We start from the raw sequence: 23,736 nt of genomic DNA on the forward strand, positions 1-23,736 counted from the left end.
CCTTTACTGCCATAGAAAAAATTTTCTATGACTTTCTGATAAATACATGGTATTCTATCTGTGATATGTATGATATGTCTGATGTGACATGATGTGATACATGATTTTGTATATATATGATGATATGATGTGATACAATATGATATATAATTATACCAATATATATGATAATGTCCAAAGGCCTTACAATTTCTGGCCATAGCATACTTCAATTTTATCTTTCACTATTTTTCATGCATGAATTTTCAGTTCTTGGTCTCCAAAACAGTTATGTTTGTGTTCCAGTGATGTCTTCATTACTTTTAATCAGCGTCTGATTTGATGGTAGGCTATGCATCTGGATCAAGTAACTGTGATTAGAGCTTTAGAATGATCCCAGTGCAAGGAAAGAGGGGAGCTTTAAATTGTTAATGAGTTAATACAAGCTTAAGTGTGATACAGGAAGGAAATAAGTAGACTGCCTTGTTTTATATTTCTCAAATGATGGTCTACTTGGGGCTTCTTATGTCTACCCTTCATTAATTGGATTATTCCCAAAATTAGAGATGGCTTGTAGTGTTAAACTTCATTGTGTCAACTTGATTGGCTTGGAAGCCATCGAAGGAATTAGTAAAGCAAGCTTCTGGGTATGTCTGGGTGACTCTTAGAAGTGTGACCTCACGTATGGTATCTGAGCCTTGGCTCCTTTCTTTCTGGTGCTGTTCTTCTGTTCTGCTTCCAGGCCACCATGAACTAAGCATTTTTACTCAGCCAGTCTTATGATGTTTCTGTTTTGGAGCCAGCTGACCATGGACTGAATCCACTACAGCTGAGCCAAATTAAAGCTCTTCTCCTTTAATTTGTAGGTATTGTCAGGTATTGTGTCTCTGCAACAGAAAATCTGACTAACAGGAAATTGGTACTAGAGAAATGGCATAGTTGCTGTGATTGTGATGGACCATGTGGTTGAGAAGTCCTTTAGAACTTGTTTATGTGAGGAATTTGGAAAAGTTTGGAGAAGTAGACTAGAGAAGCTCTAGAATATTGTAAGCAGTATTTGATGAGTGATTATGGTCAGAGCTCATTCCTATCACCAGAATACTGATAGGAATGTGGACTGTAAAGGTGTAGGTCATGGAGTTTCAGTTGAGAATAAAGGCTCTATTAAAAACTGGACCAGAGGCTATGCATGTTTCATTTTAGCAAATCATTTGTCTTTTTATCCATGTCCTAAGACTTTCTATAAGGCTGAATTTAAAGGCAACAGGCTATTAATCTAATGAAGAAAACTTCAAGTCAGGCCAATATTCAGGCTGTGGCATGGGTACTGCTGGCTCCTTTTAGTCAAATTTATAATGAGGTTTGGGGCCAATAAAGCAAAGAAGAAAATTTTGAAAAATTTAAATTTTGGCCCAAAGGGAACCACGTGTAAAGTAGGGGCCAAAAGAGATGTGGTTGCTGAAGAGATTACTGCCTTTAAAAAGAAATGAAGTACTTTGTACAAGGACAAGAAAAAATATGTTTTGAGGTCATGTCAAAAATCAACAAGACCCCACCCATCACAGGCCCAATTTAAACCTTTCATTTGAGAAGGGTGACCTTGGTAACCATGCCAGAGAAAGGCCTCCTAGGAAATTGGTTCCCCACTATTCAATTCACTATGCCTAACATTCCTGGTAGTCAGAGGCTACTACAGCCATGGGCCAAGGGTATGTGGCTACTGCTTGCACTGGCAGCAGACCTTGGCATCATCCATATAATAGTGTTTTTTACCAATATACAGAATGCAAGAATTGTGGAGTCAGGAAGCCTACCCAAAGTTCAAAGGAAGATTTGAGAGGCCAGGCAAGGAGCCCCCAAGAAGGCATACATGAAGCTGTCAAGACTCTGGGGAAGAGATTATTACATTCCCATTTGTATGCAAGATTGTTAGAATGTGTTAGATGGAATTAAATTTTATCGTGTTTATTTAGAAATAAAGTATGATTTAAGAAGATCTATTTAAGTGTCAAAGTATGGTTTAAGAAGATGTATTTAAGTGTTAAAAGATGTATTTGAGTGTCAAGTTGACGTGGGGCAGAATATGTCAAGCTTTTACTATGTCAACTTGATTGGCTTGGGAACTGCTAAGGAGATTAGTAAAGCACACTTCTGAGTATGTTCAGGTGAGCCTTGGAAGCATGACTTTGGTACTATATCTGGTGCCTGGCCCCTCCCTCTCTGGCAATTGTCCTTTGCTCTGCCTTCTGGCTGCCATGAACTAAGCCTCTGCTTAGCTACTCCCTTCACCATGATGTTTTTGCCTTGCAGTCACTCTACCATGGACTGAATCCCCTAAACCATGAACCAAATTAAGATGTGGATATCAGTTATTGTATCTCAGCTACAGCAAAGCTGACTAATACAGGTTAAAATTATCAGTGGATTCTTCTAGTAAAAATATCGTTTCATAAATGCTTCAGGCTTTTTATCTAACTCATGAAATCACAATGACTAGTAGAAATATTTATGACTGGTTTGAAGTTGAATAAAACAAAAGTAACTTAATCATGGTAGTATACATTTTTTCCCTGGAATTTTAGAAATGTTTGAGGCCTTGAAAAATTACCTTGCTAATCAATTTAAGTGCCTACTATGATATAAAGTACTTTAAGAGCCAATGGATTGGCTTTTGGGGAAGGAAGAACATGGAACTAGGTTCAAATATAGCAGATTGGGGGAAGACTGCCATTAGGCGATTGTGAAGTTCTAATAACCTCAGGAGGAGTTGGAGCCAAGCTTAGAAAAGAAATGTTCCTAACAATATTCTGCAGTTGGAAATTTTTAATAGGTCTAATAATTTCAACTTCAAAGAGATAGTCCTTAACATAGTCTTAGATACTGTAGTAACTATGTGTGTGTATGTGTATGTGTGTGTGTGTGTGTGTGCGCGCGCGTGCACGCATGTGTGGTTTGTGTGGTGCTGGGGATTGAATCCAGGACTTTTGCACTGATCTACATCCTCAGCCCTTTAAAAAATTTTTCGAGATAGGATCTTGCTAAGTTTCCCAGGCTCGGCAGGAAATTGTGATTCTCCTGCCTCAGCCTTCCAGAGTGCTGGGATAATAGCTATGCTCCACCATGGGCAGCTCTTTCATTAGTAACTTCTATTGTATTATTCTTATACTCTGATTTATCATTATTCATTTCTACTCTGATTTTTAAACAATTTTACATTATGTGTACAAGGGGACATTGATTAGTATAGAATGGATGTTTTGCTACCTTGTCAAGAACATGAGCTTTATTTTAATCAATAGAACTCTCAGACCCTGATTTTGAAGTCAAGTCGATTCAAAGCAATTTTTAAAAAATTTCTTTGGATTTCATTTTTAGATTTCTCAGAAAAATTTTAACTACTGTATATTTTCACGTACTAGCTGTTACTTTTCAAAATCGTATCAAGGATGTATTTGGTATCTTTTGACTTTATTTAGTAATTAAAACACCTAATTTAAGTAGTTCTCCCCCTATAGTCAATAACTGCACATTATCTCTTATAAGTTCATTTTGATCTCTTGGCTTTGGGACGGGATTCATCTTTTAGTGGATAAATGCTGGGTTCTTTCATCACAATTACAGTCATTGGTCTGATAATCCTGTGAGTCAGTCTACACAAAACAAGCTCCTCATATCAAAATCCTGGCAGGTTTAGTTAAAATTAAAATGCATGCTCAACTGTAGAGATTGTCAAGTGTGGAAATAATATTTGTCCAGCTGGACAGCTTTCTTTTGTAGTTGCTAAATGAAAGTTGAGGTTCTGTCTGCTTCTTGAAAGCTTCTGTGTCAGGAAGGTAATTTGGACTGTTTGTGGTTTGACAGGGATTATTAAAATCAGATGAAGTGAAGGGAAGCAAGTGTGAGAAAGCAAAATTGACACTGACACTCTCTATTATTTGCAGCTTGGATCATGATGACTATGTTGATATGATAGATTCACTGTTGAGATATGTTAAGCAGCACATAGAGTAAAAAGCAAGTATAGTGATGGATTTCAAGATTTAACATGAAGAAATTCAATATTTACTTTCACTGATGCTTTTTAAATAGATTTTCAAGTCATTTCCTATGAATTTGTTTTAACAATCAACAAATTAGCTTTCTATTGAACTATAAAATTAAACAATCTACTGCCAAGGCTATATGACAGATGATTAAATATTAAATAGATCACATGATTACAGTCATAGGATTATAAAACTAAAAGCATCCTTAAAATTATTTTTGTCTAATTTTTGTCTTTTGTAGATGGAAAATAGAGTTTGAAGGCATCATGTTTAAGTTTTATTTGATAGCTTAAATGTAAACTAATGGTGTGTTATCTTTAAAATTATTTTAAATGCTTTAAATTGTTTTTAGAATATCATTTAAAATTACTTAAGCCACATTATAAATTTTTTCTGTTTAAAGATAATAAATAATGTTATATGTTACCATTAAATAGTATTATCTACCTGATGGAGTATACCATCCATAATTTAATACTGAAAACATGCTTTGTAGCTGGGAGGAATTATAGCTAGGAGGCTGTCCCAAGATGTCAATCAATTATAGAAAACTATAATTAAATTTGAAGAACTACATATATAAAACAAGGTAAAGAGCCTGAAGTTGTGCTATGTATTATGGAAAACCCTCAGTACTATTTAAGAAGAGCAGTAAAGGGACCAGATTTGGTTTGTAAAATGAGAACTTCAGGTATGTTGTGCAAAGCAAATACCAAGAAGGTGTCCTACAATTCAATTATTTTAATTATTTTAATTCTGACACAAACTTCCTGGAGTTGATGCAGACCCTACAGGAGGGCCCTCACTTCAGATGCCAACCCACAGGTGGTTTCCCCAGATGGTCCACACTTCAGCCCAGCCAAGTACAGATTCAAGGGTTGTTACAACTCTCTCAAGTTGGATAATTCATTAGAAACACTCACAGAACTCAGGAAAGCCTTGTACTTATATCTACACTTAGCAGCAAGGATACAACTTAGGAACAGCCAGATGGAAGAGATGCATAGACAAAGCAAGGCTAGGCTGTGGCATAGAGTTCCCACGTGTTCTCTGGGGGTACCACCCTCTTAAGACATGAATGTGTTTCACAAGCTGGAATCTCCCTGGACTTCTTTTATTGAAGTCATGATTGGTTGAATCATTAGCCATTGGTGACTGGACTCAGTTTCCCACCCTGCTCCCCTCCTTGGGTTTGGAGGGGTGTGGAAAAGCAGGGTAGGGACTAAAAGTTCCAGCTCACTACTCAACTGGTCCATACCACTGGTGATCACTTCCCATCCTAAAGCCATCTAGAGGCCACCAAAGGTCACGTCATTAGCATAAATTCAGGCATGAATAACATCACCTACAAAAGTCCAACAGTTTTTGGAGCTCTGTGCCAGGAGGAGGCAAACAAGCAAAAGCTCAAGTATATATTTGTTATTATACCATAAGATGTGAGTCTGGGATGCCAGATAGGCAGTTTCTTCATCTTTTTCACTAAAACATAGTGTTAATATTTGAGACACTGGTAACAGACAGAGAGAAAAGTAACATTTGAGAACATGTGGTGGCCATTTAAGATATTTGGGAAAGGGTCAAAGAATTAAATGATCATTAAAGGCAGGGGTCAGCAAATTTTTCTGTTACAAAGGACCAGATAGTCTATAGCACATTCTTTTTTGTTTTGCATCTTGAAATATAAAAGCCATTCTAGCTGGCAGGTCATACAAAAATAGGCTGTGCCATAGGTTGCTGACACCTGATTTACGATATAAGGCCAAAAGACAGCAAGATCAGGTTGATGCTGAACTGAACCTATAAGGTAGGAAAAGAAGCCCTTATGGGGAAAAGTTTTGGGCATGTGTAATTGTCTATTGATTGCTTAGAAATATGTGTAGGGTTTTGGAAGAAGGACTAGAGATAGAGTCATATGGATTTTGGATTTTCAAAACAGTGATGGTAGACGAAAGCAGTTACCCAGTGAAAGCATGCAGAGTGAATGAGGACTACAAACTCCAGCATGAAGTGAATAGAAAGAGAAGAAAGTGCCATAGAAAGGGAATAAGGAAATCTGGGAACTCTACACAATGAAAACCAGTAGGAAGAGATTTTTGTCAAGTCTGAACGACAAACCCATTGAATAAAACAAAATTTTAAAAATTTAAGAAAAAAAACCCTGTAAAATCACGAAAAGAAGCAGTAATTTGCATGAAGAATATTCAGTTAAGAGTGTTTAAAGTGAGAAGCAGGTATGGTGTGGAGTGAGTAATATCCATGGCTAAGGACCTATAACAAAAGAGGTTAATGGTAGAAAAGTACACTGATTCATGTAATGTAGTTTTATGTGGCACGAGAGCCTGGAGAAACAAAGACACAGGGAAACTTGTGTGTTTTTATGGACGCCATGAAGAAGTGTGGGTGGAGGACAAAATATGATCCAGTTGTAATAAACTAGTGAACACAGCAAGATCAGAGCTTTCCTTTCCTTGTGGTATGGAGAGGCATTTGCAGTATGGGCTGCTTTGGGGAGAAGGACAGGAGGAAGGTGTGGAAGGCCTTTCTGCTTCAGCTGTTCTGTCAGGAGGAGCTAAGGGCATATTTTGGGTAATGTGCTCTGAAGCTCATCACAGGTGTAGAGAATATATCTAGAGAATATTGGTGCTCAGTGGTGGGGATGAGAGAGGAAGTAACCAAGGTGATTGTTAGTTTAATAAAAACCACTCTGGTTAATCTAAGCAAAACAACATCAAAAGATAAGAATGGCTATCGGGCAGTAGAGCAGGGAAATGATTTGTTGTGTGTATCTCACAGAACTGAAAGAAAATTTTATAAGCAGTCATTCAGAAGACAGGGACTGTGCAGCTCCAGGGGCCCCGGCCATCAAAATCTGTGTACTTTCTCTTGTAGGTTAGAATTACCTTTGTTGGTTCACTACCAGTGATTCCCTGACCTTGTGTTCATTGTCACCTTCAAAATTCATTTAGTGTGCATTGATGGTCTAATGATGAAGCAATTAGTTATGTTGAGAGTTAGGTGCTGTAACACAGAAACAGACCCATATTTTATATGCATGTGTTATATATTAGATAAAAAAAGGGATAAGCAGGCCAGCTACCCAAAGTGGTGTCTCCACAGGACCTGTAAACAAATGGTGTGAAAGAAGAGAACTAGGAAGACATGATATTTAGGAAGATTGTCAAGAGATAAGTCAATTTCAAGGAAGGAGTAGCTAACAGTACCATGTAGTTCAAAGAGATGATATAGGTATGATAGGAACGCAGAACACTGTCAATTTCATCCTATGGGTTGAGGCCGAAACCACATTGCTCTGAGTTGGAGAGTGGTCCACAGAATTGAGAAATGTAGACTCCTCTTTAGAGAAGATAAGGTATGAAAAGAAGGGGGTCCCAAGAGGGTTTTGTTGGTTTCTGAAAAGCAAGAACTTTGAATATGTTTATAATCAGTTGAAAGTGATATGATTATATCAGACTAGTAATAACTCATGATCAAAGCCCTGGAAGTCATAAAAGGGTAGGGTTTTTTTTTTTTTAAATCAAATTAATGTTAACCTAATTAATCCTATTACCAGTATTATAATAATGCCATAATAAATGACTAGCTAGTTAATGTTGTTTACAACATTTTAGGAGCACTTAAACCCTTGGAACATACTTTAAGAGCCTTAAATCCTTTAGAAGCCCCTCATTTTGATATAAAATGTCCTAAATTCAAATCATTATCTAATTATTAAAAGAAAAAATATAATTGCCATCTCATAAGCTATGTTTGTTATTATTCCCAGTTAATACATAATACAACTGCCATTTTAAAAAAATGCTCCGTAACTTAAGCTTTCTACTAGTGTGATACATTTTTTCTAAATTAATAAACCCTTCCTATATTTGAAAATTCAGTACTCATTAACCTTATGACTTGTGGCATTATTTAGTTCCAATCTCAAAATATATAATAATTTTATGACTTTGAAGTCATGTGAAATGTATGAGGGCCAAGTTATAAAAGAGTGATAAAATTAAAATTCATTTTCATGTTATCTGGGTTTCACTGTTCCATTAAAGCCAGAGATGGCTAGGATTGTATATTGAAGATTATAAAGAGTTATTAAAATGAAAATATTTTTGAGAAAGAGCAGTGCATTGAAAAATAAAGCAATGTCAGACCTGGTGAGTAAATCATATGACAATTAATTCTGTTTGCTTGTCAAGCTACAATACTGTGTTCTGACTAATCCTGTCAATTTCTACTTCACACACACATATATAAATCATTAATAGAGTATTTCATATTTTAAAAGAGTGATTTTTAATAGCTATAGTATGTTAATATGAGTACTTACCATATATATATTGATATCTGAGACCATCTAATTATAGTAATCTGAACATCCATAATTACTAGCAGAAAGCATAGCAATCTGTGAAGGAAACCTAATATATGGATGAATGTTGGAAAAATAAATAAAATAGGAGGTTGTTTCCTACCAAAAGACTTCAGTGTCTAAGCATTAATAACTATAAACAAACTGAGCCATTTGAATATTTTTCCTTCTTTTGGGGAGGCTAAAACATTAAAATTTCAATTCCCAGTAATTAATGAAGAGAAAGATATTTCTGGGAATTCTATAATATCACAGAGGAACATCTAACCATAAAAACTGGGTTTTTTGCCGTAGGTTTTATAATAAAGGACATATATAATTGTTCTAGGAAAAACTGTCAAATGTATGTGGCAGAAAATAAATGACATTTGAGAGGTAAAATAATTTTTTTTTAAGTATGAATTTATACGGAGAGATAGTTTATAGCACTGTGATTAAGGACAACTTTGAAGTAGTCTAAATCCTAGCTCTGCCACTTCCTATGTAAGTGATGTTGAGAAGGCCATGAACCTTTCTCCTTTCTTTAGCCAAGAATGATGTGCATGCCTGTAGTTCCATCTACTTGGGAGGCTGATGCAGGAGCATTCTTTAAACCTACAAGCTTGAGCTCACCTTGGACAACATAGGAAGAACTGGTCAGAGGGGGGCAGGGGAAGAACAGAGACAAAGAGACAGAGAGGAAGGAAAGAGAAAGAAAGAAATAAAGAAAAAAAAAGAAAAGGAAAAGAAAAGAAAGAAAGAAGATAAACTTTTCTATGCCCCAGTTTCAATATTTACAGTATGGACATTATAATAGTATCTATCCCATAGGATAATTTTTTTTTACACTGAGGCGCAATAAATATTTAATGAAGTAGCAAATGGCATTAAGTAATCAAGTAGTGACTTCCACTTGATGATTCAAAAACTCAGAGCACCTGCTTCAGACAATTCTACATGTTTTCTTTTAATTTTATTTTATCGATACATTTTAGGTATACAATATAATGACATTCATCATTGGAAATTTGCACCTTTACATAATCTCTCTTGGTTATTATTTTTCCCCCTTCCCCTGCTCTCCCTTCAACCCCTCCAGCCCTCCCTATCTACAAAGACTTCGTTTGCATTTTTTTCAATTTCTCATATTAATCCCATTCCCTTCTTTCCTTTCCCCTAATCCCTCCCACTTCCCCTTTGCACCTTTTCTTCCTATTTCACATTATCTATTATACCTTTTAGTCTTTATGTACACTGTTTCTCACACCAGAGAAACTATTTGGTATTTACACATGTGACCTATTTATTTCACTTAATAGTATTGCTTCAATATGCACCCATTTAGCTATAAATGTCTCTAATTTCTCTTTTTTATGGTTGAGTAGTACTCCATTTTATAAAAAAAAAACCCACGTCTTCTTTCTCCAGTCTCCAGTTGATGGGCAATTGGGTGCTTCCAAGTTTTAGCTATTACGAATTGTTCTGCTATGAACATGGGTGCACATATATCACTGTGGTATGATTCTTTTAATCCTTTGGGGAAGATACCCAGTAGGGGAATACCTGAATCAAATGGGACTTTCAGTCCTAGTTCTTTGAGGTATCTCCATACTGATTTCCACAGTGGTTGCACCAGTCTACACTCCCACCAGCAGTGGAGCAGGGTTCCTCTTTCCCCACAGCCCCTCCAGCATTTGTTCTTGGTTGATTTCATGATAGCAGCCATTCTTTCTGGAGTGAGGTGGAATCTCAGCATTGTTTTCATTTGTATCTCTCGCATGACCAGTGATGTTGAACATTTTTTCATGTGTTTATTTGCTATTTCTACTTCTTTGTCTGAGAAATGTCTGTTCATTTCGGATGCCCATTTTTGGATTAGGTCTTTAAATTTGGGAGATCTGATTTTTTTAAAGTTCTTTATAGATTCTAGATTGTAGAACTTTGTCTGAGGAAAAGAACGTGAAAATTTTTTCCCACATTGTGGGTTGTCTATTCACACTGCTGGTGGTTTCTCTTGCTGTGCAGAAGCTTTTTAATAAGAAGGATCTCACTTGTTCATTGTTTGTGCTAGTTCACGGGCAATTGAGGTTTTGCAATTAAAATCTTTTCCTACACCAATATCTTCAAGAGTTCTACCTAACCTCTGTTTCAGCTGGTTCAGCATTTCTATTTTACTATTTAGATCTTTAATGCATTTTGATTTTAGTTGAGTGCATGGTGAGAGATATAGGTCTAGTTTTAATCTTTGGCAAGTTGAAACCCAAATTTTCCAGCACCACTTATTAAAGAGGTTATCTTTTTTCCAGTGAGAGTGTTTGGCTGCTTTGTCAAAGATGAGGTGGCTGATTGTGTCTGGAGTTGTTTCTGCATCTGCTAATCTGTTCCACTGGTCTTCATGTCCGTTTCTTTGCCAGTACCATGCAGTTTTTATCACAGTAGCTTTGCAGTATAGTTTCAAGTTGGGGGTTGTGATACCCCCTGCCATGTCTCTGTTACGTAGAATTGCTTTTGCTATTCTGGGTCTCTTCTTGTTCCAAATGAATTTTTGGATTATTTCTTAAGGTCCGTGAAGTATGCTGCTGGAATTTCAATTGGAATTGCATTGAATCTACATAACAGTTTTGGAAGTATGGCCATTTTCACTGTATTAATCCTTCCTACCCAGGAGCAGGGGATATCTGTCCATTTTCTGATATCATCTTCAATCTCTCTTCTCAGAGTGCTATAGTTTTTAGAGAAGAGGTCTTTGATTTCTTTCGTTAGGTTGATTCCTAGGTATTTCAGTTTTTTGGATGCTGTCATGAAAGAAATTGTTTGTCTTATTTCTGTCTCAGTGAGGCTTTTTTCTCGTGTAGAGGAAAGCTATTGATTTTTATGTGTTGACCTTGTATCCAGCTACTCTACTGAATTTGCTTATTAAGTCTAGAAGACTTTTCTTGGAGTTCTTCAGGTCTTCTGCAAAGAGTATCATGTCATCTGCAAATAATGACAATTTGCCTTCATTTCCTATCTTTATTCCTTTTATTTCTTTCTCTTGTCTAATTGCCATGGCTAATGTTTCCAGAACTATATTGAACAAGAGTGGTGATAGTGGACATCCTTGTCTTCTTCCTGATTTTAGTGTGAAGGATTTCAGTTTTTGACCATTTAGTATGATATTGGCTGTTGGTTTTTCATAGATGGCTTTTGTCAGATTGAGATAGAGACCATCTATTCCAATTTTTTATAGGGTTTTTACCATAAATGCATGTTGGATTTTGTCGAATGCTTTTTCTGCATCTATTGAGATGATCATATGGTTTTTGCCCTTGGCTCTATTGATATAGTGTATTACATTGATTGATTTGCATATGTTGAACCATCCCTGCATCTCTGGGATGAATCCTACTTGGTCAGGGTGTATGATCTTCTTGATGATCTTCTGCATTGTATTTGGCAGTATCTTGTTAAGGATTTTTGCATCTATGTTCATTAGTGAGATTGGCCTATAGTTCTCTTTTTCAGTTGGGTCTTTCTGTGCTTTGGGGATCAAGGTGATGCTTGCTTCCAGGAATGAATTTGGGAATATTGCTTCCCTTTCAATTTCACTGGAGGTTAAAGAGTAGTGGCAGTAGTTCCTCTCTAAATGTCTTGTAGAATTCAGCAGTGAAGCCATTAGGATGTGGGCTTTTCTTAGTTTGTAAATTTTAAATTATGTTTTCAATTTCAATGATTGATATTGGGTTGTTTAGAATTTTTAAGTCTTCTTCATTCAACTTTGGCAATTCATAAGTATATAGGAATCTGTCCATTTCTTCTGTGTTTTCCATCTTACTGGTGTATAGTTTCTTGAAGTAGGTATTGATGATCCTCTGGATTTCTGCTGGGTCTGTTGTAATTTCACCCTTTTCATTCCTAATTGCATGGATTTGGGCCTTTTCTTTCCTTTTTCTGATAAGGTTGGCTAAGAGTTTGTCAATTTTCTTTATTCTTTCAAAGAACCAACTGTTGGCTTCATTGTTTTTTTGTATCATTCTCTTAGTCTCCATTGCATTGATTTCTGCTCTGATTGATTTATTTGTAATTTCCCCCTTGTATGAGCTTTGGGGTTGTCCTTCTCTTCTTTTTCTAAAAGCTTGAAGTTCAGCATCAGGTTGTTTAATTGGGCTCGCTCTGTTTTCCTAATATGAGTATTCACTGCTATGAATTTCCCTCGTAAGACTGCTTTCATTGTGTCCCATAGATTCTGATATGTTGTATTGTCATTATCATTCAATTGAAGGAACTGTCTGATTTCTTCTTTAATTTCCTCTGTGACCCATTGATTATTCAGAAATGTGTTGTTCAATTTCCATGTTTATGAAATTTTTGTGGTTTCTTTTGCTATTGATCTCCAATTTCATCGCACTATGGTCTGATAATATACAGAGGATAACGTCAATTCCTTTGCACTTAAACATGTTCTGTGAGTATGTGGTCTCTTTTGGAGAACAACCCTTGTACACCTGAAAAGAATGTATATTCTGATTTGGTGAGGTGGAACACTCTCTAAACATCTCTTAAGTGCATTTGTTCAAGAGTTTGATTGAGTTCTAGTATTTCATTACTTATTTTTTGTCTAGTTGACCTATCTATTTGTGATAATGAGGTATTGAGGTCCCCCACTACTATTGTATTAGTGCATATATGACTTTCCATGTCCTTTAGTATTTGTTTTCTATAGTTGGGTGCACTAGTGTTTGATGCATATGTATTTATGATTGTCATCTCTTCCTCTTGGATTGTCCCCTTTACAAGGATGTAGTGTCCTTCTTTGTCTCTCTTAATCAGTGTTGGTTTGAAATACACTTGATCTGCAAAGAGAATAGCTACTCCTACCATTTTTTCGGGTCCCTGTCACCTGGAGTATTGTTTTCCACCCTTTAAATTTCAGTCTATGAGTTTCTTTTTGAATTAAGTGTTTCTTGTATGCAGCATATTGTTGGCTCTTGCTTCTTGACCCATTCTCCTAGTCTATTTCTTTTGATTGATGAATTGAGACCATTAATATTGGTGGTTATACCTGATATGTATTGACTTATCATTGTCATGACTTTTCTTTTTGTTGGATTCTTCCCCTTTGCATTTAATTTCCTGTTGCCCCTGACAGATTCATTCTGCTGGGCTTCCTGGGGTTGTGACCCTAGTTGTCTTTTCCTAGGATATTGTCTAAAATTTTTTGGAGTGCTGGTTTTGTATTTATGAAGTTTCTAAGGTGCTCTTTGTCATGAAAGTATCTTATTTCCCCATCAATTTTGAAAGATAGTTTTCCAGGGTACATCAGTCTGGGTTGGAGGCTGTTTTCCTTTAGGGTTTGAAGTATTTCCCCCCAGTCTCTTCTTGTCTTCAGGGTTTGCCTTGAGAAGTCTGCTGTGATTCTGATGGGCTTTCCTTTGTTTGTGATTTGTTTCTCTTCTCTAACTGCTTGTAGAACTTTGTTCTTCTGTTGGGTTTCTGGAACCTTAACAATCATATGCCTATGTGTAGATTTTTTTTGATCAAGGCTAGTTGGAGTCCTATATGCCTCACTTATCTGTATGTTGAGTTCTTTTCCCCTGCTTGGGAAATTTTCTGCCATTACATCTGTGAACAGTTTTTTTAATGTCATCTGCACTCTCTCCTGTTTCTTCATTGACTCCAATCAGTCTTATGTTATTTTTCTTTGCATCATTTTGCAGCTGCTGGATTGATTTCTCATGGTCCCTTAGAATTTTAAAGCAATTTTTCTTTTCCTGTTCACTAATTGCAATTTTATCTTCTATATCTGAAATTCTGTCCTCAAATTCGCTCATTCTGCTATGTAGACTTTCAGTGGAGTTTTAATCTCCTGGAAATGTGTTTGGATTTGTTTTATGGATTCCATTTATTTCCTATGTTGAGATTCCATCATATTTCTCAGCTTCTGTCTAGATTTATTAATCATGTCTTGCACTCTGAGCATGATCTCTGCTGTTATCTGAGAAATTATTTCTGATTTCAGTTTTTCCAGATCCTCTTTTGTTACCAGTTCATGGAGTCCAGGTGGTTGAGTATCAGAGTGTTCCATCTCGTTTCCCTTTGGGGTTGCTTTAGGTGATCTGGCAGTCTGGATTTGCATTTCCTCTTTTCATATTATTTCTTGCTAAGCCATAGATTCTTATTCGGCTTTGTGTGTCATCGGACTTAGGAAAGAAAAATAGAAAACTTAGAATTGTAGCCAGGTATGGCAGTACACATGTAATTCCAGCTTCTCAAGAGGCTGAGGCAGGTAAATCGAAAGTTTGAAGCCAGCCTGGGCAATTTAGTGAGACCTTGTCTCAAAAAGAAAAGCCACTGTATCTGGGCACAGTGGTGGGTGCCTAGAGTGACACTAGTTACTTGGGAAACTGAGACAAGAGGTTAGTTTAAGCCTAGGGGATTGAGCCCAGTTTGCACAATATAGTGAAACCCTGTCTCAAAAAAATGAAAGGACAAATGGATCTAAGCATCCAAGAGAAAAAAATATGATTGTACTAATAATGAACAAAATAAATCTATTCAAAGAGCTGATTTGGAACATTCAGTAATGTGTCCTTTTCTGTTCCTTATAGAACACAACAAATTTATACCTTGAACCTAATAAATCTATCACCTCATTTTGTAAATGAAGAACATGACCTCCCTCCCTCTCAAGAGACTGAGTGACTTATCCCAGGACTTAGAGTTTAGTAGGACTTGGATCAGGACAGAAATCTGATTTTTGGTTCATGACATTTAATGTCAAATGTGTTGTATTATAATGCAACATTTGAAACTTGGTTAGTGGCGTAGGGTCATGTAGTTATTTTTAATTATTCAAACCACACCCCTACCTTCTCATGCTCATTATCAGTGTTTATTCTGCATTAGACACTGATATTGAATGCTAGGACTTCATGTGACCCCGAGGTAGTGGACATAATAGTTTCACAGTGTGTCCACAGATGAGAAGGCCTGTGGGCCTCCTCCCTGGGGTTTTTTAGGAAGGAGAAATCACCTGATCCTAAGGTTTCTCCTTTCCTTACTTGATTTCACTGTGGATTTCTTCCCATTGTGTTTTTCTTCCTTCTTTCACTGCATTTTTTTTAACCTTATATTGGCTCACCATAAGAATAATGGCACTCTGGAGTTTTATTGTTGAAGAAACAAAACAAAGTAAAATGAAGATTTGTACTGTTAGGTGAGTTTAAATAAAGAAAATAGACCATAGGAATAGAGAGGTATTATAAAATATGGTAAAGGACAAGTGAGATTCCAGAATGACTTTTGTGGGATTTTTTTGTCACATACATGTATATTTTGTACTGTTTTATTGTAATATTTTCTGGCAGTGTTTATAATATGTTCATTTTTTATAGTCATTGTTCTTGGGAATTTACAAAAGAATTGTTAACAATTTGCCTAGGGCTGAAAGTTGATCTACAGATGTTTCACTTAGATAAGTCTTTAAAGCATAACTCTTTAATCACTTTAAAAGGCAATACTTAATGTTAGATTGATCATTACTGCTTGTTAGAAATATTAAGCACTGGTTTTTAATCTTATATAAAAATGATGAGAAATATACAAATGAAAATTTTAAAGCAATATTGTGGAATGGCAGTTCAAAAAGTTATAGTTTGAAAAGTTATGGCTCCAATTTTGATTGATTGTCAGTTACAGTTTTCATATCAAATTATTATTATCTCCCAGATGACAATAGTTGTAAGTACAGGAACAGAAACAGAATACAAAGCTTTGCCTTAACCTGTGCTTTACACCGCTTCCTTTTTCCGTCTAGTTTTAAAAGTAGTTTTACCTTTCTTTTTTTTTTGGTACCGGGGATCGAACTCGGGTCCTTGCGCTTGTGCAGCAGGCGGCGAAACCACTGAGCTAAATTCCTGGCCCTGTTTTACTTTTCTTATGTACCACTGAAGTATTTGCCCAACTACATTGGACCCTGATTATTTATGTTATTGAAGTCATACTTATTTTTTACTTAGAAAATAGGCATGAGCAATCACTGCCATATTAACACAAAAACTTCCATATCCAAACCTTAGCGTCACTGACCATGCTCCATCCTCCCTGCTTTATTTCCCATTTTGGTCCTGTGCATCCTAATGTACTCCAGCTAAATTTCTTACTCTATTAGTTCTTTTTTGCTCAGCAGGTTTTGCCCTTCTCCTGTGAGAAACCATTTAAACTTGCTGCCTCACTTGACACTGTGTCATAGGTATGAAAGTGTCACAGATCCAGGCCAGTCACATGAAAATCCTGAAACATCATCATTCTGATGCCTTATTGTTATCAAATGACTTTCCTTCAATGCATTCTTTGTATTTGTTGATTATTTTCCGTGCTGAAGTTAGCAAAAAGAAAAATAATCACACAACTGTATAGTTAGGAAATCTTTCAAAATAACATTCACCAACCTGATCTTAAATGCTCAACAGTGCTTCAGTTCATTATTGTTTTACTACAGAACTGATTTCAAGGAAAGACATATCCAAACATTCCATATAAAAACAATACAAAATAACTGATTTTTTTCAGCTGTACAAGTAATAAAATCATGCAAAAAATTTGGCAAAATGGTCATAATTTCTAAAACATCTTTTGATAGTGTATGATGGCCACTTGGTGGTGTGGTGAATGATGCTTACACCCCTTTTTAGAAACAACCAATTCAGGCTAGACTGCTTCTCACTGTGATCTTCAAAGAAATGCGGTATCCCTTGGAGTAGCCCCTGGCAGAGTACTGCTGAGAATCCAGTGCCAGCGCAAAGGAGGCCCAGAATCCAGCCCCACTGGCTAACCTCCTTTTCCTTCTGTTACATGGGGTAATTAATATTTAACAAAAACTCCCCTTGCAATTTAGTTATCATCCATTATTTCATAAGGAGACAAACACGTATGTCATGGAGCAAGGATAAGATCACAAGTCAGTGCCTCCAAAGCCAGTGTCTCCTCACCATTGTGCTATGCTAATCCCGTGTTATTTTCCTTCTTTCTTTTCCTCCCTCTCTCCCTCTCTCCCTCTCTCCCTCTCTCCCTCTCTCCCTCTCTCTTTCTTTGTTACTTTTCTCATTGCTGGGACAAAATACCCTACAGCAGTTGAAGGAAAAAAGATTTATTTTGGCTCACGGTTTGTAGAGGTTCCAGTCCATAGCTGGGGGCTCCAACGTAGGGTGGCACGGCAGAGGGGCATCACAGAAAACAACAAGCCATGGCACAGCAGGCCGAAGGCACTGAAATAGCAACCAGCAGCAGCTTGCCTTCCCTCTCTCCCTTTATATTCCATCCAGGCTATAAGCCTATCGATTGGTGCCACCCACGCCCAGAATGGAACTTCCATTGTCTGTGGAGATGAGATGGGAAGAATGAGGCCTAATTGGCCTCCTCAGTGAGTACTGAGGAGAAAGAGGCCATGCAAGGGTGCTAACACGCTGTGGGGAAAAGTAAAAACACCTGAGGTTAAGTTGTTTACTGGAGAAGTACCCTGGAGGGTGGGAGACAGATGAATCCTGTGGAACTCTAAATGCTCATTCCCCAGTCTGAGTGAATAAAGCCAATGTGTGCCAGTCATTTTGGGCTCTATATTGAAGGGAGACATGAGCTCCCTGGCCCCTGAGATTTTAACTTGTTTCTGTGCCTATTTTTCATCTTTGTCACTCCTTGCTCAGGTTCGAGCTCAGCTTGTAGGCTGGTTCTTGCAATTATCCACACCCAGGACTATGCTAACCCAATCACTGGATTAATTTAGTAATGCACACCTTTAATACCAGTATCATACACTCTGGATCAGCGATGGCAAACCTTTTAGAGCTTTCAGTGATAACAGTCTACTGCAGCATTCTCTAGGTTCACCACCACTGTGCTAGATCCAGCCAGCTCTGAAAAGCCCCACCTATGAGCTCATGAAGCTTTGGGAGGACATCTAGATATAAGCCATAAGACTTCTTTCCTTCCTTCTCTACTTCTATTCCAAGGATTGTGAGAAGGATAGAGATACAATAGAATAGACTATTACTTTGTTTCATTTCTTTTATTATTGGGTAAAGTGGATTTTTAAATACAATGTTGTATTTTAAATATACTAAAGATATGATTTATAGGAATTCTATGTGAAGTGAATGAAAATTGTTAAACATCCTTATAAAATGAATATAATTTCTAATTTATATGTTAATATATATTTTCTGTACTATGTTGTCTTAGATCTGTAGACCTTTAGAAATGCCAAATGAAGAGGATCAATTGCCAAACTTTCTCCTAAAATATGAAAAGATAAGAGCATTAATGTATAAAATAGGAATGTTATCAGTAGCTCCTTCTAAAAGTGGCTCACCAAATAAATGTTACCTTCTAAAAGTGGCTCAACAAATAAATGTGTTTGGTTGTTTGCCTCTCCTTCTGGAGTTGGATTCCAAGTTCTTTTTGTCTCAAAGAATTGAATGAAATGAACAAAACGCAGTGGCAAAGTTTATTTGAAAGAGTAAATGGGAAGAGTGAGAGAGATAATATTTTAATATTTTCTTTATTATTAGCCACTCTAGTCATTAATTTCTCTCAAATATCTTGCTGTAAGCTAAAAATCACCACTTTCACTGTCATAGTCTCTACTGTTATCTTTTGGAAGTGTGTGTGTGTGTGTGTGTGTGTGTGTGTGTGTGAATAAGAAGCCTTGACCTGTAATGAAAGTTGAGCATGTGCACTGAAAAGCAGAACTGAGGTGCGGAGCCTGGGCTGGAACCCATACCCCTCACCTGCAAACTTCCCAGACCCCACTTAGCGGCTCTCAGCATGTGACTGCTTGTCAGAACTGAATGCCAAGTCCACAGGTCCTACTGAGCTAAGTTTTAGAATTTTGCCCTAGTATGTATTCTGGAGTGTGCCTATGTTACACTAGGAAAAATATATATATAGTTCAGCCTCATGTAGAAGAAAAAAGCAAATCATACTAGGTATAAACAGACAGACTGTCACTATGTCATGAGAATTTCATGGAGGATCAGTCTTGGCCTAAGTTTTCTAATTGGGTCTTATCATTTCATATTACTTAATATTACATTTAATTTGCCAGCATTCACATTTCAAAGTATTTGTCAAGTAAGCAGTCTGTATTGCTTTGGTCCATACCTATTTGCAACGACTAAGTTTGAATGTTCAAATCTCATAGTTTTTTTCATGTGGCTTAGAATGGGAAATAGAAATATAGAAAATTCTGATCGTGAAGGACTAAAGACACATATTTATTTTTCCTCCTTCCTGAAGTCCTAGTGAAATGTGTAAAGAGATATAGAAAATCAGTGTTGAAAGAGGTACGAGGTGCCATTGGAATATTCCTGGAAGATAGAAAGTAGAGAAGATCAGAGCAGTGAAGGCACAGGAGGCATGAAAACCACACTCTACGTTATGCAAGAGGAAGTGGCTATAGTAGGAAGAGCCATGTTCAGGAATAATGCCAACTTCATAGAAAAAGTAAAGAGTGAAGTAGGCTGCAGGGTAGCCATCAAGGAGTAAAGAAGCTAAAGAAATATTCTCTAGGAGTTGCATTTGTCTCTGCATCTACCTTGTGTTATGCTGCAGCACTTGCCTTTTGAGTATCTAAACAAAGCAGAGAATCTAGGTCATTAGGGCGCATAGAATGGGTGTTGGCCAGAGTGTGAGAATAAAGAGGCAGATCAAACACTGGGTGAAAACAGCTAGTTACTCCACTGTAGGTATAATGTCCCCAGGGTCACTTGTGCACATCATCAGCCATATGCTTGCTCTGCTTGAAAAATCCTCGAGAGAAACTTGCCCATAGATGTTATCCATTCCTAGTGTCTGAATCAAAAACTTCCAGCTCAGGAGGAAAAGACTTTTTGGGTAAAATAGTCTCTGTAATGATAGAGAAAACCCTTACTAATGTAGGAGAGAAGGTAATTTTTCCCTCCCCATCTGAAAGTTTAAGTCTAAATTTGTTGAAAGAAACTGGTGATACACAATTTAACCAAAAGAAAAAGCACTTTATTAATGTGGCCTGGGACTATCACAGGAAAGTTAGTACCCCGCAACTTAAAGAGGTCCAGAACCTCATACACTCTTCACAGTGCAGAGGGAGATGGGTGAATTTAGCAGTTTTGAGGAATAATAAATGATTTTTAGTGGAAAATAGTGGGACCAGAAAACAGACAAGTTTTAAAATGATCAGCTTTGGCAGCTAGGTAGGACTGAAGACCATCACTTATGGCAAAATCTGTGTAGGTAGGTTGACATTCTTCAGTCTTCTTTCCTACCAATATGAGGTTAATCTTTACTGATTAATGAGATATCAAAAAGGAGGTCAAAGACGCTTGTGCAGTATTTCTTTTGGAAGAGCTTTCTTCTATCAGGTAAGGGGACTTCAGAAAAAGCCCCTTCCTACATAAAAAGAATTAAGATGTATTATGTACAGGTTCCAACTCCCCATGATGAATGTAATCAGTATGTACTAATGAAAATAAAACTTGAAGAAAAAGAGCCCCTCCTTCAAGTGGAGAAAAACAAAGGAAGGTCAAAGAGACCATGATTCTGAGCAACTTCTAAGGCCTGCCCACTTCTTTTAATTCAAAGAGCTCAGTGTACCAAAGCACCGTACTCTGGGATGTTTTGCTCCCCAACACTAGCTACCCATATCTACCAACCTAGTCTTTTGTTGGTAAGTAAGAACAGAAACGAAGAATCAGTCAGACACTTGAAGCAAATCAATAACATGAAAGAGAAGAAAGGAACTTTACCAAATGAGTGATAATGACAGAAAGGCAAGTTGCCAGTCAAAGATTATGATTTCCATCTGTGTTAGCTTTCCACTGCTGGGACAGAATACCCAAGATAACTAGCATTTGGGCATTGGAAGGATTTAATTAAGATTTAAACCCAAACACTATGCATAGTGTTCATGGAGTCAGCTGCCCAGCTAGTGACAGCAATTCTTCATCACCTCGGGGTCCAGGTAGGATCATGAGCCTATTTTTTTTGGTCCAAGTAATGAAGAAGCGCATTTTCCCACCTATCTCTTCTTCCTCAGGTTCTTCACTTTGCACCCTGCCACAGCTCCCACTTTTAGTCTAGCCTTTTGCTCTGCTGCACTTGTCCTCCTGTGCTCTTTTACAGAACATATCTGTTTATGTGTTTTTAAAATCTGTGTTCCCCACCAGAGTGAAAACTTCATGAAGGAAGGGACTGCTTTAACTCTTTGCAGTTGTATCGAGCTCCAACAGCAGTGCCTGCTGCCTATGAAACAACCAATAAATTACACAGGGTGAATGGGTGAATGCTTGAGGCTTCCGTAGCGGCAACATGCAGGTGCCCTAGGAAGTGCCATACCCTTCACTGCTCAGGGGTGCAAGAGGAACTCCAGGAGAATGTTGCCTTCTTCATAAATAATACTGGGAGGGTGAGGCTTTTCACAGTCTGAGGCTACAATTTCCAGGTCAGAATATTGACAAGTAAGGTGTTGAGGTCTGGCTGCACTCACCCTGTTTACGGAGGTCTCTGGGCATTCACATTTCCTCCTCAGCTTTTGGTGGCAGTGAGAAGCAGCCAGATGTAAGCGGTCTCTGTGGGCTGGTGTGTGGTTCAGCTTTCAAACTACTCGAAAGTGTGAAAATGCAGTCGCACCTCATGAATTTAAATACCAAAACACTCTACCTAGCTGAATAATATCTTAGTTCCTCCCACTCCTGTATTTCACTGGGTCTATAAATATTAATTGTTATTTTTGGCTTAGTGTCACAACTGGAGGTGGGTTTCTCTTTTTCCCTCCTCATTTTAGAGTAACTGATGTGTTTTATTATTTATTCTTAGTTCTTCAGAATGGATTGTGTAGATGAATATTCCCATACTTCTTTTGATCTACAATGTTTGTTAAATTCATTTCCTGGAGACTTGGAGTTTAAGCAGATCTTCAGTGACATTGATGAACAGATTGAACAAAATGCTACCAGGTAAATATTGTCAATTTTTTAAAAATAAGTTGTTTTCACTTTTTATTTACATAAAATTTACCTAGTCTGGTTTTAATGTTCCCTGCTCTTAGGTAATGTTAGGTTTTAATTATCATTAAATTTACTGAAAAATACTGTTAGACTCTCCTTAGAATTTCACACTATTGTTTTTATCTGATGTACTTTGTTAAGACAAGAAAATATAGGCACTACTTTCAAATAGGCAAATTAGTTTATTAAATCACTGTTAATAGTTTCTTGGAGTTTGAAATATTAATGTTTTGTATTTTTATTAATATGTTTAGAGTTAAGCATTGTCACTTAAAGTGTAAGCCCAAAAATTAAAAATGTGAAATTAAGCTATTAAAAGACAATATTGAATATAAATTATTTTTCATAATGTTTTGTCATTTTGAGTCCTCTTCTTACTTAACTGAAAGGGTAGGGACTTCTTGGAGAGTTCGTACACCAGATTATAGACTTCTTCACCTATCCCAAAAAGTGGTTTTACCAGATACTGGGGGAATAGGGACAACAACATAGTTTCCCACTAAAACATGTTCTTTGATAGATGTCTTTATATGTATATGCATAGCCTATAATAATGTAATTCACTTGTTTGAATCCTTTTGGTCAAAGGTTCTAGTTCATCAGTTGCACATTTCACGTTACAAATGTGCAAATCACAGTAGAAATTTCTACTGTGCAATGATACATAGAGTGTCCTTTTTAAAAATTTAAGATATAGTTTAATTGGTTCAGATACAGTGAAGAAAGCAAGTGAAATGTTCCTATGGTATTTTTCTTCCTGCTTTCCTAAGACAATTTTTCATCATTGTAACAATAGCATAAATGAATTCACAAGTTAGCATATTGTTGGGGATGTCTACTAAAAAACAAAATCTCCTTTCTCAGAAATCCTGTCCATGAAATAAATAGAGAAAGAACCTTTTTTTATTGATTAAGTACTAAACCAGAATATGAAGTGCATCATAAACAACACACTAAGAGAATTACCAGGAGAGGAAGGAGCCTCGCTGTCCTATATATAGAGAGCCAAATAGACACAATCAATTACACACATGTTAACAAGATGAGCAATCACTAATCCTCAAGGAGGAAGACTTGACAACACATTTTGTCACACATAGTTTATCCTAACTTTACCATAGCAGTTAGGGAGACCACCTGTGTTAGCTAGAAGGATTAATTCTGAGGAGAAATAAACTTCTCGTGGTCTTTATGACAGGAAGTAGTTTTGCAGAATGGAGTAAGGGGCCCACTGAAGTTAGGGTTTTAACTCTCCCATAGAACTGGAGGATGGGGGAACTATTTCCCTTGATATTTGTTTTGCAACAACATATTTCCAGGATCCTGAGAACAC

At 36.9% G+C, this 23,736-nt stretch overlaps 1 protein-coding gene across 9 annotated transcripts in view; it reads left to right on the forward strand.

The window, feature by feature from the left end:
- Kiaa0825 (KIAA0825 ortholog) overlaps positions 1-23,736 on the forward strand; it is a 382,237-nt gene that overhangs the window by 20,094 nt on the left and 338,407 nt on the right. For 7 of the 9 annotated variants that reach the window (XM_087180707.1, XM_087180706.1, XM_013071110.3 and 4 more), the window contains exon 2: positions 22,213-22,352. In XM_087180707.1, coding sequence (XP_087036833.1) covers positions 22,222-22,352 — 131 coding nt within the window. In that variant the 5' untranslated portion in view covers positions 22,213-22,221. Of the gene's footprint in view, positions 1-22,212; positions 22,353-23,736 lie in introns of those variants that run through there. The other 2 variants (XM_087180709.1, XM_087180711.1) reach the window with 1 other exon arrangement.

The sequence above is a fragment of the Heterocephalus glaber genome, unplaced genomic scaffold (genome assembly GCF_053883595.1).
Source record: "Heterocephalus glaber isolate CG9 unplaced genomic scaffold, H.glaber_assembly_v1.0 deba00001465, whole genome shotgun sequence".
NCBI classification, from domain to species: Eukaryota; Metazoa; Chordata; class Mammalia; order Rodentia; family Bathyergidae; genus Heterocephalus; species Heterocephalus glaber.